The sequence below is a fragment of the Falco peregrinus genome, chromosome 1 (assembly GCF_023634155.1).
Source record: "Falco peregrinus isolate bFalPer1 chromosome 1, bFalPer1.pri, whole genome shotgun sequence".
Taxonomy (NCBI): Eukaryota; Metazoa; Chordata; class Aves; order Falconiformes; family Falconidae; genus Falco; species Falco peregrinus.
This window is the reverse complement of record NC_073721.1, coordinates 78,193,062-78,209,693: the sequence shown is the minus strand read 5'-3', so window position 1 is coordinate 78,209,693 and position 16,632 is coordinate 78,193,062. Positions and strand designations below refer to the sequence as shown.

The 16,632-nt window shown below is 49.8% G+C and overlaps 1 protein-coding gene across 5 annotated transcripts in view; it reads left to right on the top strand.

Moving 5' to 3' along the window:
• The first annotated feature begins 470 nt into the window (after positions 1 to 470).
• The window catches only part of ACTN1 (actinin alpha 1), a 91,119-nt gene continuing 74,957 nt past the window's right edge, over positions 471 to 16,632 (top strand). For 4 of the 5 annotated variants that reach the window (XM_055803143.1, XM_055803140.1, XM_055803137.1 and 1 more), the window contains exon 1: positions 472 to 769. In XM_055803143.1, the coding sequence (XP_055659118.1) occupies positions 665 to 769 (105 nt within the window). In that variant the 5' untranslated portion in view covers positions 472 to 664. Of the gene's footprint in view, positions 770 to 16,632 lie in introns of all 5 variants that reach the window. The other variant, XM_055803149.1, reaches the window with a different exon arrangement.

The following is a 16,632-nucleotide window of genomic DNA, read 5'->3' as shown; positions in this document are numbered from 1 at the left end:
ACAGGGCTGTGACCGAGCGCCCTCACTTCGGGCCCGGGAGGCCGGGCCGCCAGCTGCGCCGCACCAAAGCGGCCTCCCAGGGACAAAATGCTGCTCAGCCGCCCCCCGCACCGCTCCGCCGCACCACCCGCCAGGGCGGATCTGCGAGGGGCCTGCTCCCGGTACGGGCTCCCGCGCCCCGTACCGCCGCGGAGCGGAAAATGCCCCGACAGCAGCACCGAGCTTCCCCGCATCGCCCCGGGCCGGCCCCGGTTCGCCCGCCCTCGGCCGCCGCCGCGGGAGAGGTGTGGGCGGGGCTGGGGGCGGGGCAGCAGCAGCCCGCCTATGGCGGCGGCCGGGCACCGTGACGGGCGCACGAGAAGCGCAATGAGCGAGAGGCTGTTGCTGGGAAATGCAGCTCGGCCGCGGGCCCTAGCCAATGAGCCGGGCGGGGGCGGGGCGGGGGCGGGGCGGGGCGTCCCGCACCCGCACCCGCGGTGCTGCGCGCGGCTGAGGTGGAGAGGTGAGAGCGGGCGCCGCCGCCGCCTGCTCGGGCTGAGCGGCCGCGGGGCCGGGCACAGCGGGCAGCTTACCGGGGCGGGCACGGGCCGCAGCATTAGCAGCAGCAGCTTTAGCAGTAGCAGCAGCAGCAGTAGTAGTAGCAGCAGCAGCAGCAGCAGCAGCCATGGATCACTACGACCCGCAGCAGACCAACGACTACATGCAGCCGGAGGAGGACTGGGACCGGGACCTGCTCCTCGACCCAGCCTGGGAGAAGCAGCAGAGGAAGGTGGGCGCGCCTCTGTCCCCTCCCCTCCCGGCACACCGCGGGGCCACCGGGACCCGTGCCCGCCACCCCCAGCGGCCGCGGCGGGCCGGTGCGCGCCTGGCCGGGGGCTGGCGCTGCGCGGCGTGGCGAGGCGGCGGGGGTGGATGGAGCGGGCAGGTGATGGCGGGGAAGGAGGGAGCGAGGGAGGTGCCGCGGCGGTTCCCCCGCAGCAACAGATGTCCGCCCTGTCACCGGTACTCGGCCCGCTAAGGCGGGCCCGGCCCGCAGGTGCGCCCGGGAGGAGCGCGGCGGGCAGCTTCCCCCCACCCCCGCCGCCCCCGTGGCCCCCCCGCTGCCCCCGCCCCGGCGGCCCGGCAGCGGGACCGTAACTGGCTTCTGGTTTGAATGGTGTGGTTTAGGGCAGGGCTTGCGCGGAGCTCATGTCCAAAAATGGTAACATTCGGCCCTTTTTTTAAACCGAAAGGGTGGCGGGGGGGGGGGGGAGCTCAAGAGGAGCTCCAGCCGCGCCGCTCTCTAGTTATGTTTTTTTTTCCCCTCCTCCTTTAAACCAAAAGCATCCTGTATTAGATCACTCAGGAATCCTAATCCCCGAAACATTTCCGTTTTAGTCACTTCATCAGGCAACAATACAGCAGAATTCGGAGCAGGGCTCGCGCTGCCATGGCAGGGACACCCCGCGGTGCCGCGGGGTCCCGCCGCTCTTCCCGGCTCGCACTTGCTCACCCTGGGCTGGCGTTGGGGTCGCGCCTTGCTCAGCCCCAGCTGCGAGCAGGCAGGGGAACCCCCAGCCCTTCCCTGCCAGAGGGGAGGGTATCGCTTATTTATGCGTAGGTGATCTATTAATATATGTAATGTGGCTTCTTGTAAGGATCTGGGAGCAAGTGGGAAGGAGGGCACGGCAGTGAGAGGACTCTTCTTCTTCAGCCCCTCTGCTTCCGGATGGGGGGTTTCCAGGTTCTCCTGTTCATAGCGTCTGAGGTGGCATCACTGAACTCGGGAGCCTGACGAGTTAATGGAAGGTGGTAGCTCTAAAGCTGCTTGGAGGGACCTGGGTGGTGAGAGTAGACAGCATGAGAATTAAAGCACACAAACAAGGGCATTTAGTGGAGAAAGGGTTGATGGGGTGTGAGTTATGTTTGTTACATTTCAACAAAGGAGAAGGAGGGGAATGTAACTGTGGTCTGGGGGGTGAGTCCTGCGTGGCTTATAGGAAGACCAGGCTCTGCTCCTTTGAGGAGGAAAGTTTCTGCCTTTTCAAAAGAACTGCCTAGCTGTGATCTGTATCTCCAGGCCTACACCTATATGAGGTAAATACATCTAGAAACGGCCAGCAGGGCCCAGACCGAGATGGGCAGTGTTGCTCACAGGCTGTGAGGGAAAATGATTGTCATGACATGGGGGGTTTTTTGCCTTTCACAGTGCAGGGTGAGGCAAAATAATTTATATGTAGTGGCACACTGACTCGGTTGTCAGAAGCAGGAGCTGAACCTTTGGCTTTAAAAGGAGTCCTAAAGCCCAGGTTGTGGTACGTGCAGTAAAGGCCATGCTCTTTTAATATTGTCTCCTTCTAGGAGATAAGTCCTCTTGATCTTATCACAAGAGGGGGACAGAGAGCTACTCTGTTAACTTGGGTTACTTGGGCAGCGTAGGGGAGAAGCCAAGAGGGAGTTTTAAGGAATTAACGTATCTGTTCCAAAATAACCCAAGCCAATTTCTTCTGATGGTCAGCTGCTATCAGTTGAATTTGATGTGCTGAGTGTCATTCTCCAGCTTGCTGAACGGCAGGGCTCTATATGGTTCGGTGCCCTTCGCTGGTTGGTGGTGGGGTTGCTTGATTGATTTTCTTCCTGCCGACGGACAGTTGAAGCTGTTCCCTTGAAGCTGTTCCCTTCTGCCGTGAGTGCAAGTTCATGGTTTTATCATGACCCACCCCTCTGGTGTCTGTAGGTAGGAAGATCAAGTCTGGGAATGATGGCTCCCAGTTGCAGCCAGTCAGGCTTGTGCACCCTCAAAGGGATAGATGACTGGACCCCAGCCTGTGTAGGCTGTGCGGATACTGAGGGACAGTTTTGTTCCCTTCCCCAGGGTCTGAATGTGACCGAAAGCCCTGTCAGGGTCTTGAGGCTTGATACCTTCAGAGGTGACGAGATAACAGTATCCACCAAGCATAAGCCTGGGATGTGTAGTGTAGCAAAACTGTCACCCCTTCTTTCTTGTGAAATGAAATCACTGCAGTAGTTGAAGTTAAATGTTCATTACTGTACATGTTAGTTGATACTTACTGAGTTGAACAGGAGAGATTTGTGCCTCCCAAGTATTCCTGGAAGCTCTCTTCAAGCTTAGTGTTTCCTGGTTGATTCATGTGGTTTAGGTTTTCCTTCACCTAAGGAATAGCTAGAGAAATTCTGATAGAGGAAATCTAAGTACTAAATCAGATAGTACTAAATCTGATGTAAGTACTACCAAATCGTTGCTGCTGTTATTATTTATAGCACTGAGGACAGCTGGTGAGGCAGACTTGCAACTTCTGTGCTCAGGGCCGCTATGGGAGAGGAGATGGCATATCTGAAGTGGTAGCATGGCTGGTAATCCAGTGACCAAGTATCTGTGTGAGAAGAGACTGTGTCTTGCTGGCTGTTTCCCACCCAGCCCCTTGTGTCTCAGCTTAGTAAAGCCCTGTGGCCTGGGGAGAGCTGTGCCACAGTGCTGTCCTGTGCGGCTTTGTGCAGCTGGGACTAATTGAAACTTGGGAAGCAAACAGTCTAGAGATGTTACTCAAAGATGAATTGAATCTACCTCCCCTTCTCCCAGCTGCATGGACTCAGCAGAGCTCACGGCAGGGCATCCATCGGAAGCAGGAAGATCTGTGACTTTTTTTTTTTTTTTTTTTTTTGTGACAGCCTCAAGAGGCATGCTGTAAGGACAAGTTTGCTGAATTTTCAGGAGATGCTGGTTCACAGGTTTTCTGTGTCCTGAGAGACAGATATGACAGCCTTAGCTGGCTGGAATGGTGTTTGAGAGATGATCTTGTGAGCTGCTTTGAGATGGGTAAATAGGTGAGCTGCAGAGTGAATTTCATGTTTGCAGTGTGCAGCTTGGCCCCCTGAATATGATACAGAGAAGAGACACTGGTCTCGTGCCTCTTCCCACCTGCCCCTTCCTGGGAAGTTACTGTTTTACAATGTAGGGATAAAGTGACAGTTCCTGGGAGGAAAGCAGCTTTCCACGCGAAGCCTATTTTTCATGTCTATCAAAAGAGGTTTTAAAGAGCTCGTTGCAGCGTCGCTGTTCGTAAGCGGCAAAAAATACAATGTGCGGAACAAATCCAGCTACTTCTCACTTGATATAAGCCTCTGCACAGCCTTTTGTTCGGGAGCAGGGGGTCTCTTCTGGGAATTAAAATATTTTCCCCTTTGCACTGTTGAACTCATTTCAGTAGTTTCTTCTAATAGCCTTTTCTTTCTTCTCCCATCTCTCTTCTTTCCTGTCTGGAGACAGGCCTCAAAGTAGCACCAGCCAAGGCATAACGGAATTGATCCTGCTGTTCCTGTGTTACAAAAAACTCGCTGAAAGGCATCGCAACAGTCTCACCTAGCTGTTGGGGTAGGAACCTTGCTGTGTAAAATGTACGTATGTTGGTGTTTACTGGCCAAGAGATCGTCACTCATGCCCACAAGGACATTTCTCCATCTTGCTCTGCAGGGTTCAGACTTCTCCTGAGTCAGTCTGAGGGCTTTTGGTGAAGGAGCTTTGCTGAAGCTTTGGTGAAGGATTTGGCCTTGAGGGATCGGGTGAGCCATTTGGTGCTCAGCATGCCTGGGTCGTCTTTGTGGGTGAGGTGAAGGACATTGGAGATAAGGACAACCTCCTGCCACTGCCTCCTGAGTGTCCCAGGGAGGTCAGGAATGACACTGGGGTGAAGTTGGCACTACTTTGGGGTCTTGGTGGAGAGAGCCCCTCAGGCCCTGCATGCCTCCTGTTGGCCACTCTCGTCAACTGGTTGGTCAAGGTGCACCTTGTTCAGGGTTTATTTTAAAATCTGGCCTGAAGCAACTTGTCCCAGCTGTAATGACCTGGCAGCTGCTGTCTTGACAATGAGTAGGAAGAGGGGTTCATTTGCAGCATGTAGAAGACAACCATATACAACTTAAATGCTGTAAGGAACGATAGTAATGCTTTTCCTTAAAAAAAAAACCCAACCAACCAAACAAAAAAATTTGCTGAAATAAATGTGCCTTGTCTTTATCCAGTGCTGCTGTGCCTCACCAGATTGGCATTTCTGTGGCAATGTGACAGTAAATAATACCTCTGGCTGAGAGAGCTGCATCGCTTAGATTTACAGTGCTGCTGAAGCAGTGATAGTACTGACTTTGGGAGCATCTTTTCTGCCCTAAAGAAGTACTTACTAAGTACAGTTATTCACAGACTTGCAAGAAATTGCCTGTTAGAAATGGCCGTCTCCCAGAACCCCTTTTGACACTGTGCCATGCACTGTGTGTAAAGATACACATAAATACGGGGCCGATTGCATAACCTAAAAAGCCATGGGTCTCATGGCCCTGCTGTGTCTGCATCCAACAGGTCTTACTGCTCTTGTTAGGATTTGAATTTTGCTGTGCTAATTACCTCTCTGTTTGAGGTAGGGTTGTTAGTGATAGAAAGTACCTGTTTAAAGAGCCCAGGTCCCTCATGGAAACACCCCACCTCCAAGCCTGCGGGGTAGCATGCTCAGATCAGGTGGCATAAGTGTGACTAGTATCGCCACCAAAATGTAAAAGTCACAATCACAGCTTCCTTTGCCCTTGGACTGAGTGTACTCTTGTCCAGACAGGGTCTATTTTGAGAAGGGTTTCTAGATTTCCAGAAAACTACATTTGTCGTAGTTGCTGTGGATCCACAAGAGGCGTGATACTGCACCTAGTCTGTAGTTTGCTAAAATTTCTTTCAGTACCATTACAGATTCAGCCATGAGGCAAATAAGTGTGTCATTAGTGAACGTACAGCACTGAGTCCCTTTGCTCCTGCTGTGAGTGATGCTGTGTAGTACTCTATGGGCCATAGTGAGGGATGGTGCTTGTGTGGTCTTTGCAATGTGGGTGTGCTGCCGGAAAGGTGGCCCTGATGCATGTGAGGATCTTCTGTGCCTTATTTTGCACCAACCAGTATCATACAGAAGCAGAATGCTGAAATTTGTAAGGCTGCTTGCTCAGCTGCTCTTTTATAGTCAAACAGGCAGGCAATATAGGTCACCAGATATCTCTTCCAGATCAAGCTTTTGTTGTTTAACATAGGTAGCTTATTGCCAGATACTTGCTCTTCAAAACACTAAACTCAGAAGTTGCTGTAGGGGGCTCTGGAAATATCTGGCTTTGTAGATCAGTTACTTGTCTTGAGTGTGGGAGCTGCCTCATATTTTCTGTGGTCAGGTTTCGTCAGGATGTGCAGTTGTGGGTTTTTTAATGACAACATTATTATTCATTGTAACCTCTTGATGCATGATGAATGAGGCATGTGCACTTTGCAGTGACTTACCCACCTATTTAGCATCCTATTTAAGTGGGGGGGAAGTAAGGAGAAAGCAGACATGGGTTAAAAAGGAGACCACGCGTACTTTGGGGGGCTCGGTAACGAATCCCAAGGTTCAACTTATAAGAACATGATACTTGCCAAACTGCATTGAACTGTTCCTTCTCCTAATGTTCTAGGGAAGGGTGGAACACCTCAAAGGCATCCAGCTACCAGCCCAGTGATGTAAAGTGTGTCTGTCCGGGGAATTTCTTGCTGACTGCTTCAGGCAACCAGTTTAAATTCTTCTGTGTGTGATTTGGTAATGACGTTTTTTTGCTGTGCTTAAGTGCGAAGGCTAGAGAGGATAACATTGTTTTCCTCCCTGGCCGCTTGCAGTGCTTGGTGGTGTAGCTTGGGGCATCTGGCATGCCACATAGGGCATTTTTAAGCAGAAACTGATTGGAAACTTCAGTTTTCTTGGCTGTCTGGTGAGAACTTGTCCCCTTAGAAGGAAGTGGGTGCTTTTGTATGAGGTGCTGTTGTCTGGCTATGAAATTCAAGTGTAACTGGATGGTAGCTGTGAGAATGTGGACCGGTAAACCTGTTAAGTAAAAGTGTTTGTGAACACCGGGACTGCATTTTGAGAAGCAGCGTGTGTTACAGTGGAGACTCAGTGAATGAATGGTACCTGCTCTTCCCAGCACTGAGGTGACCACCATGAATGGTAGTAACATGCTCCCCAGCTGCTCCTGCTGTAGGCACCTTGCTCTTCCCATGTGTGCTGTGTGAGAGGTGCAGTTCTCATGCAGTTTTTTAACTGGAGGAGGAGCAGGGTTCAGTTGGCCTTTCTGGCCAGGTTGTGAGCCTGTGTCACCTTTTCTGTGCCACCTCACTGGAATCCACTTAAGACTTTGGCTTGGAGTTCTTAAGGCTGGCACAAGCAGCAGTGACAGAGATGGTGAAAACTTGGACGGCTGTGCTGGGGAAGGACTGAGAGCATTTTCCAGCTGCCTGTGGATTATCACTGTTGTGCCCGACACTCAGACTGTTATCTGGGGTGCACTTACACTAGCAGAGGATGGCTGTGCTCCTTCTGACAATTAGGTGCAGAAAGCAGTCACTGCAGAAAAGAGGCTTGAGAGTTGTCTGGGGAAACGTTGTGAAGCTGCTAAAATGCAACACATATAGTGGACTGGTCTCACTTTAATGTGTTGCATCTGCCCCAGGAGCTTGCTGGATGTGTTGCTGTGATTTTTAGAGGTGTTCTGTACGGTGTTTGAGGAGGATGGGATGCAACGGAGTTTACTCTTCTTTTATAAAGAGCATAGAACTGATTTCCTGCCATGTGTGACTATTGGAAACATGATGGTTACCATGTGGAACGTGCTTAGCGTGACTACTACAGATCTTGTATAGCAATGTAAAACCCTCTCATCCCCTCAAAGCCATAGGTGAACTGTGCGTGTAGGGGGAAAGATGTGTGTAGTATGCTTGGCAAGTGCTAGGTAGGGAAAACCATGACCTTAGCAAGAAAGGCAGTCACCTTTTTCTTCATAGGGATGTAAGATTTGCATTAACTCGGGTTTGGGCCTGAAACATGTTACACAGAGCTTGGACCTATTGAGATGAGTTGGTGTAGAGTGCTAAGATAGGCTGGTCAGCAGCAGGACCTTCTGCTGATGCTAGTCATGCCAGAAAAGTCTGCTTTGTTGAAGTCTGTAGAGCCACCTGGTGTGTGAGACTGACATACAGACTCTCCGTAGTCACCCTGATCACCAAGACAGAACTGGGGATTCCCTTGGGCCAACCCAAAAGATGCTTAAGTGAGCAACCCCACTAACATTAATATGATTAGCAAAAAAAAAAAAAAATCTTCCTTCCTGTTCCCCTCCCACTGTTGCCTTTGCTGCTCTTGTCCCTCCACTGCCTGAGAGTAGAACTTGGTCATAGGATGTTTGTGGTGTGGCCTGGTGCCAGTTTAACCTCTTGGCTCCCTATTAGGCAGTAAAGCAGAACCATTTTTCCCCCATGTTGTTTTCCTGTTGTTGTCTTTCCTGCTCTGCTGGCAACAATGTGCATCCTATTGGTAAGGGCTGGGTCAGGCCTTTGCAAGCCAACCCTTGTATGCAGCTGACTGACTTCAAGCTTTTACCTGCAGTTGTCCTCTCTTCTTCCAAATCTGTTGCTGCTTTGAAGCGCTACAACGTGAACAAGACTCTGCAGAGACCTTCTCCATGCTCTAGTGCACTGAAACAGTTCCCATTGACAGGCCTGGGGTATGCATGCATAAACAAAGGGGATTGTGGGGTCTCATCCAGATAAATCGTTGATTTTTCACTCTATCTATGCAAACTGAAAACCTCCTGGAAATGTATTCATCCCTGTAGCGTGGGAAATGATAGCAAAACTGGCCTTTCCATTGTATTGGAGCCAAGAAGGGAAGTGTTGTCAGGTGAAAAGGCCGTGTCTTGGCTATTAACACTCACTACAGTGGACACCACTGATGTGAGTCTCCATATATCACTCAGATTGGAGTGGTTTCAAGTAGGTCTCTGAATGCCAGCAATCCAGGGCTTCTGGGCAATATTGCAGGAACACACCAGTGTGGATAGTTGATAGACAGGTGAGGAGGCTGCAGGGAAGACTTCTTAAACAGCAGCTTTTTCCACATCCTCTTAGATGGTTTATGTGGTCAATGGGAAGTCAGGGATGACTTGATGTATCAGCTGGTTGCTTCTTTGGCCATGTGCTTGACTTTGCAGTGACCATGCATTACTGCGATGCAGTGTGCCCTTCAGGATAGCACAGGTGGGCTCTGCTTGTGCATCCTATGCATGTCCCTCATTTTCAGAGGAACCCTTGTGAAGTCTTGCATCTCTGTGCCACACAGCACAGTGTGGATGGGCAGCCTGTTCACCCTGCTCCTTCCACGAGCAGAGTGCTGGATGGCTGGAGAAGTTACATGTAGGATACTTGTGCTTCCTTTTGCAACACTGAGGACAACTCTCCTGTCCTGCAGAGGTGCTGAACCAAGGCCAGTTGGCAGTGGAGGAAGGACTTCTACTTTCTATGGCCTTTGGATCAAGCAGCCAGGGCACTCGCTATTCCTTGCTGCAGCATATGATGCTAAACACTTGAACTTTACTGCTGCTGTAAATGGAAGTTGTGCTGTTATATCTTCACTCCAGGAGCTAGCCTGTAAAGGCCTCTGAGAGATGAGAGAGAGTGAGAGAACCATGTATGGTCTCTGCATCCCAGCTGAGTATTCTTTTCTTCATCATGGAAAGTGAAGTGTACATCTCAGAGTCCTGTTTTCTGGCCAGATTCATTGGCTCTATAGCAGGCAGAGTTTCTCTTGCTACCCAGTGTACTTAACTGTGATTCCCCCTCAGTTTATTTAAATCTGCCCTTCAGTAGGTGATGTTAATTCTGTTACTTTAATGTATTATCCCCAAGAAAACCTTTAAAATGTGGCTCCACAAGCGGGAAGAAAAAAGCACAAGTTAATTTCTTAACTGCTAAACAATGCCAAAGAAAGGACACTTTTGTTAAAGCTGTTTAGAACACATCTTTACCAGGGTTTATCACAACACAAAATACTTAATTTCCTAAGGAAAACTTTGATTGCAGCCAAAAGCAGTTCCAGCTTTTTAAGCATATTTATGCTCCCAGGTGAGTTTCCTACATGTCTTATCTAGTTTGGGAGATGTGGAGATCTCCCACCAATGAGGGAGGGGAGACCAGTATGCAAGGGTGTGGTGGGAAGAGGAGTGGGGAGATATATTTGTTCAAGCCTCTGCCTTCCCTCTAGCTCTGCTCATGGTGTTGATGTACAGGATGAGCATCTTCAGAGGAAGCATCGGTCTTGGCCACACCTGGCTCCGTGCACAAAGCAAGGCTTTGTGCTTCGTCAGTGCTTGCTCGTCCAGCACCTTTTCGCCATGGCACTTGCAGGCGGCTGTGCTGTGCAGAGAAGCTGGGTGGGGGCAGCGGGGGAGTACATTCATGAATATGAACCAGTCTGTTTCAAAATGGCTAACGCGTGGAAACTTGCCTTTTCCCAAGGGTTTTGTTGGGCCGTTGGGGAGCTCTGGCCAGGGATGAGACTATTTCCAGCTGTGGTGAGCCAAGTGTGAACTCACTCTGGGCAAGATGCCCAGCTCCACTGGTTTTCTCCTGCCAGAAATCCTCACCCTCCAGCCAGCGATACCAAACTCTGTTTCTGCCAGTCCTCAGCTGAAGACCTCTGAAGGGAGAGAACAAGGAGACCAAGCAGAGCAAGATACTGCTGAGGAGGGGGTGATGGGAGTCAGTGAAAGGCTTGTGCAGGGGTCATGATGGTGGGGTGCCACCACCAAGGGGTGGCTGTTGTGGGTGAGGGCTGGCGTGGGGTGTAGAGACCTGCATTTCGTAGGGTGAGTGGTGAGGGTCCAAGGGATTGGTTTTCCTTGGTTAGGCAGAGCTACCCAACCCACAGGGACATACTGCTAGCAGCACCAGCAGGGTAGTCGTCTAGGAATGAGTATTGTTCCTCTCCTTGTGGTTTCAACACACTGGGGATTTCTTCTGTAAAATAGAATATTCCTTTCCTCTTTTATGGAAGGTGCCTCAGGGAGGAGGGTGCCCTTCAAGGGTGTAAGCTGCACCTGGGACCTCTTGCCCTCCATGGAAGAGGCATGGTCACAAAAAAACCCTTCATCTTCCAGAGCTGGCAGTCCTTGTTGCAGTCTCTGTGCATTGGTATAGGACTTCTTGCAGGGATCGACTGGTCCGGCTGCTTTTCTGCAAAGACTGCTCTTCAGTCAGATGCTGTGGAAGAACAAGGAGATGGGTGAGTGTCAGGTGTGCAGGGAGCCTCACTGCATGTTCCTTGTGTGGACTTTATGCAACTGAAGGGACTAAGAGGTTAATGCCAGATACTGTGGCCCTTCCAGTGCTGGCCGCAATTGCTAGTAAAAAGAAATTTCTAGCTGCTCTTTCTGGTGAGTGCCTTTGGCTCCTGATACTGTGGGTGTTTGCATTTGGCAGTTGGTTGGAGCTAGCAGGTCGCTGTGAAAGAGTTTCTAAAATGCCTGTAGTCACAACTCCTTGCATGCTGAAACAAAGCATCACAAGCATGATACTGTGTCAGTAACTTAGCATGCATACACCTGTCTGCATCATGTCTTCTGGGTCCACTCATGCAGAGGTGTTGGAGCTGACAGGGCCAGCGTATGAACGGGGACCTTTGTTCCTGCAAGCACACTTCCTCCAACACTGATAATTTTCATGTGCCAGCCTATTATTTAGTGACACATTACACTGCTTCTTGCTGTTGCAGCCTGTTGCAAATGTTCTGACCCAGCCAGCTGCTGACAGCCTCCTGCAGGGTGGACCACTGAAAGCTGTTTCCATCCTAGACCCAAACGAGTATTTCCCTCCCCCTCCTGTAATGGCTTGTTTCTTTAAAGCTGTTAACTGGCCATAATCCAATCATTACTACTGTAATTAGTGAACTGCTTACAGTAACTAAAACACTTGAAGCGTAATATCCTCTGCGTTTGCAGAGCTTGGAACAACTTTTGCCTGCAGTCCTGTGAGAGGTAATTACTGCTGATGGCCCCGGGGTGGGTGCAGGGGACACAGGGCAAGCCTGGCACAGGCCATGCTGCCTCTGCTGCCTCTTGTGCCAAGCTCCGGCTGGTGCCAAAGCCCCGGCTGGTGCCACGTGGGCTTCCCACAGCAGGGAGCAGCTCAGGAGCTCCATGGAGGTAAGCCAGTGTGCCCAGCTCATGGTGATCTCCTGGTGCTCGTTTATCAGAAAGGAGGCCTTCCCTTTGCAGGCTGTGTCACAGAGCACACTGGTGTTGAGTGGAACTTGCAGGGCAGCTGGTTGTATTGAAGGTGTGATGTAGTAGTACTTAACATTTAGTTTGTTACATGGCAGAAAATATCTTATGTTGCAGCAGACTCAATGTCTCCTCTTGCTGTCAGAGGACCCTGTTATCCCTACGCACAGTGTCTGTGCTCTCCACCCACCCGCCAAATTACTACCTTTGTAGGCAAAGCCAAGAGACTTCGGCTTCTGGTCCTGCAGTTTCATTCTGCAGGACTTTGGGTTTCCAAGCAGACACATCTGTCTGCTGCATTCTCCAGCCACTTCTTTTGCGAGCAATGAGCTGGCTTTCCTGAATGATTCTCCTGCCCTCCCCTTCATATCCTGACAGGAGGACAGTACCAGCGTGCTGGTCTCCAGCCTTTGTTCTGCTTCCTCAATTTTAGTTCCTGAGATGAAGCTTGTGACTCGCTCTTCCCTCTTGGGGAGGAGGAGGACCATGGAGAGGAACAAGTGTGGGCAGCTTTAAAGTGGAGAGTCCTGCTGGATGAAAGGGGGCGAGGGTGGGTGAGTACACACAACTGCAGCAAGCACAGGCCCTGCAGTGGTAAAATACCTAGCTGCCAAGCCGTCAGCCGGCTGGGTGGCCGTCAGGCTGTACTTGCCGGCTGAGGAAGGGTATTCATTTGCAGTATTTGGCCTGTGATGGGGTCAGAAATACAAAGTGTCTTTTCAGTCTAAGGATGAGTTGGTTTTTTGTTGTTTGTTTGGTTTTTAAAAAAAAACAACAAACAAAACAATGAAACAAATAACCAAACAATACCACCACCACCCAAAAAAAACCCAAAACCCACTCCCATCATGGGATTTTTGTTTTGCTCTTGAGCAATTATTGTGCAGATTATTCTCCAGGCTTCATTCCTGTGTGGTGCTGGGCAATAGATGCACTCTAAGATGCACAGTCTGCGTCATGGCCTCTGGCAGATGACATGAATAGAGAAGCAATCTCTGATGAGAATGAATTTGTTCCATATGCTCAGTGTTTAGCTTAGGAGGGAAGAGATTTTTCTCATCCCTCCAGACCTTGTGCATGCTGTCAGCCTCTGCCACTTACCTGCTGTTTTCACTGACTTGCATGAAAGATTGAAAATGTACTTGTTTCCACGGAGTTCAGAACGGTCAGTAAGGTGCGGAGGAAGTCCCAGAGTGCCAGTGGCCAGAGATCTCTGTGATGGGCCCTGTGACGTGCGAAGATCTCTGCCTGCTGGCCTGAGCAGTCAGCTTGTTGCCTTACGCTACACCTTTGCAGCTATGTGCATCTTCCTGCAGCCTCTTGCCCTACTCATAGCCTGCAGCAACTGTGTTCAATTCCATATTTTTCTGCACTAGCGCCATACATTGGACTTGTTGGTTTGAGGTGCTGGCACAGACACTCTCAGCATACCCTACTTGAGTGCTTCCCAGTCTCTCTTCAGGATGAGGTCTCATAGTAGACCACTTTAGAGTGGTGCTTCTGTATTTCTGTCATCTTTAGCTTCAGATGTCTGCTTTCAGTGTGTTGCTATAAAATTGCAAGTATAGATATCCCTTTCTCCACACCCTTCCAACGCTGCTAGTGTAGTACAGCAGTACTCAGTAGTGGGTTTCTGATGTAGGCGTAACCAGAGAATAAAATCACCAGCATGCTATTTTTTGTTAAATTTTGCTTTGAGTTTAAAGCCTCCTGTGGTACTTCTCGATATCTCTTTTTCTATCTATATTTCCCAATCCCAAATTCTCCCTCCTCCTCTTCTCCCTTCATTTTCTTGCTCCACCTTCATTGACAGAAGCTGAGAAGGGAAATCTCTGTTCCCATCTTACTCTGCCATTGTGCTCGGTGATCTCATATGCTTTAGATTGAAGATTGCTATTCTGCTTAGGTGGGTTGCTGGCTTTCATGGTATGATACATTAACAAAATTATGTGGTGCTGGGAAGAGCTTTTGAAACTTCTTGTTAGTAAGATTTTAATAATTCTCTTCATCTCTTTCACACAGAGACTGTTTTGGTGCCGTTGCTTTCTTTCAGAGCTTATTTGGAAGTCCCCCACTGGCAGTGGGTTCTGGCAGCCTCTGGGCTCTGCTCTTCGCCTAGAGAGCAGTTCCTTTGGAAGGGCTGTACAGACCGAACCCACACCTTGGACTCCCACAGCCTGACTGTGCCCAGTGCAAACACGCCCCTACCTCTGGCCTGCCTGCGGCTGCCCTGCTCAGAAGCAGAACTTCTTCAGTGCCAGGGTGCAGCATGCAGGAAGAGGTGTCCTTTGGATAAGCACGCCTCTGGGTGTGAATATTGTCCTGATGCTACAGCAAAGAGTGAGCTCTTGGCAAAACTCGCTTGGGTTTCTGTTCCCCTCTGACCTTCCTGTGTGGTGGATTGGCAAGTCACATTCTCCTATGACTTATTCTCATGTGAAGCCTTAACAAGGTTCTGTAAGGGTGCTTATTTGTCGTGAAGTTGCAGTGCACCAAAACCACCACCACCCTTCCAATCTTAGTCAAAGAGAACAGAAATGTTAGCTAGACGTGCCTGTTTCTGTCAAACTAACTGGGCTTTAATTCCCCGCCCCCCCAAGTTGGTACTTGTTTTACCTTCTCAAGAAGATATGAGTGGGCAAAATATTTTACGTGTATATTGGGCATAACACACTCCAGAGCTCTTAGTGTAGTTTTGTGTAGTGCTTATCTGCTTTTTGGCTAGTGAACTTTGGTACTTCTGCAGCCTTTGGAAGGGGGTGAGTAAATGTATTGTGTAATTGCAGTCTGTAAAGTGTATTCTAGACAGTTTGCCAGAGGGTGACATAAGGTATATACAAATTAGCAGTCCCTGATGATTCCAAAGACCTGCCAAAATCTTTTGCACCTAATTTATTTAACTTTTGCATGTGCGAGTGCTGAGTATTCTCTCTTTGTCCATTTACATAAGGGGCAAGACTCACTCCAGATGCAGTTTCACAATCTTCAGTCCAGTCTGTGCTTACCGGTTACTTGTTCTCAGTTGGATGCACTCATGATCAGTACCTGCACATGCTATGGAAAAGTGTTTTTTCAGAGAGATAAGAGTTGATCCTGCTGAGCCTAAGGTTAAGAGGAGGAGGTGGTGACAGGGTGGGGGACAACAAGGGTGAGTGCAGAGTAGAACTGCTCACTTCCATGGCAGCTTGTCAATAAAGTGGTCAGTGTCGGCCATGAAACCAGTCCCTCAGCAATGTAGTATTTGGGGCTGAGCAAATGCAGAGGGGGCCTGGTTCTGGCAGCCAAAAGAGCTTGAGATCTGTGCTCTGTTCCAGGCTTCTGAATACCTTTTGCTAGGTTGGAAAGCAAAGCAATGCTTTCTCACTTTCTTTAAGCCCTTCCCAAATTCCTTGAATTTTTGCAGCTTGGACCAGGCGATAGTTCTAGTCTGCATGTGAAAAGAATACTGTCCCGCCAACTCTCCGTAGGTAGGAATGCAGTTTAAAACCACCTCTAGCCATGCAAGATATCTGAGATTACAGGGGAGGGGTTTTGGAGTGAGGGAATGGCAATCTGCCTTACACAAGTGATGTTTGAAGCAGTGAAACTGTGTTTATGGCTTGATAGGGTAAGGGGGCTGCACTGAGAAATGTGTGTCCCCAGCTGCTCCTTCCCTCCCTTGCAAGGCACAACCTCTGCATTGCTCCAACATGACTGCTTGGGGAACATGAACTGTGAGCCAGATGAAAGAACTTAATCGGTGTTAAAATTAATTTGCCAAAACAATAAGAGGAAGAACAGTTAAACCTAAATAGCTCACCACAGTGAGGGAGCAGCAAGAGGATGGGGGAGAACTGGAGAGAGTCTAAGAAAAAAACACTCTTAACTGTTTTTGCTGTGGAAATAAATATCAGTAGATCTGTGTTCTCAACATCACGGCTCCCCAAGCACTGGCCCTGGATTGGGATTTGGCATTTGTCTCATTTTCAAGTCCAATGCAGGCTCCCGCCTTCTGGAAGCGAGTGCTTAATAGCCAGTCAAAAGAACCGCTGCGCAGCAGCTGCTGAGCTGGGAAAGAAGCTGCTTCTGTTGCCTATGGAGGAGTATTAGCTGCTGCCTTTTAGGCCCTGCTGAGACTGCTGGAGCTCAGAGCAGTTCACACAAACCCAGTTGCTGAAGCTTTGAGGAACCAAAGCTGCTCAGCACGTGCAGTCTTTAGCCCTCGAAAGTCTGAAAGCTCAAAACCTGAAGACTTTGCCATGCTGCTTTGCAGAATACCAGACTTCCTCCATGAACAGGTACCAGTAGTCTGATCCCCATCTTTAAAGAGTGGCAAGGCTGCTGTAGGGAGTTTGGGGAGCAAAGGGTTGTGCTGTGGGTTGGCCACTCATGCCTGGGGGTGGTGCTTCCCTGTTAGCATAATGCAACAGAGCTGGCTGTTGCTACAGCGAGCTGAGCAGTTGTCCACTGTCAGTGGAGGATGCTGTGCTGCAGCGGCTTCACTGATGGGTACCTTGCTCTTTATTCCCTAGCAAATGCATAGTGCTC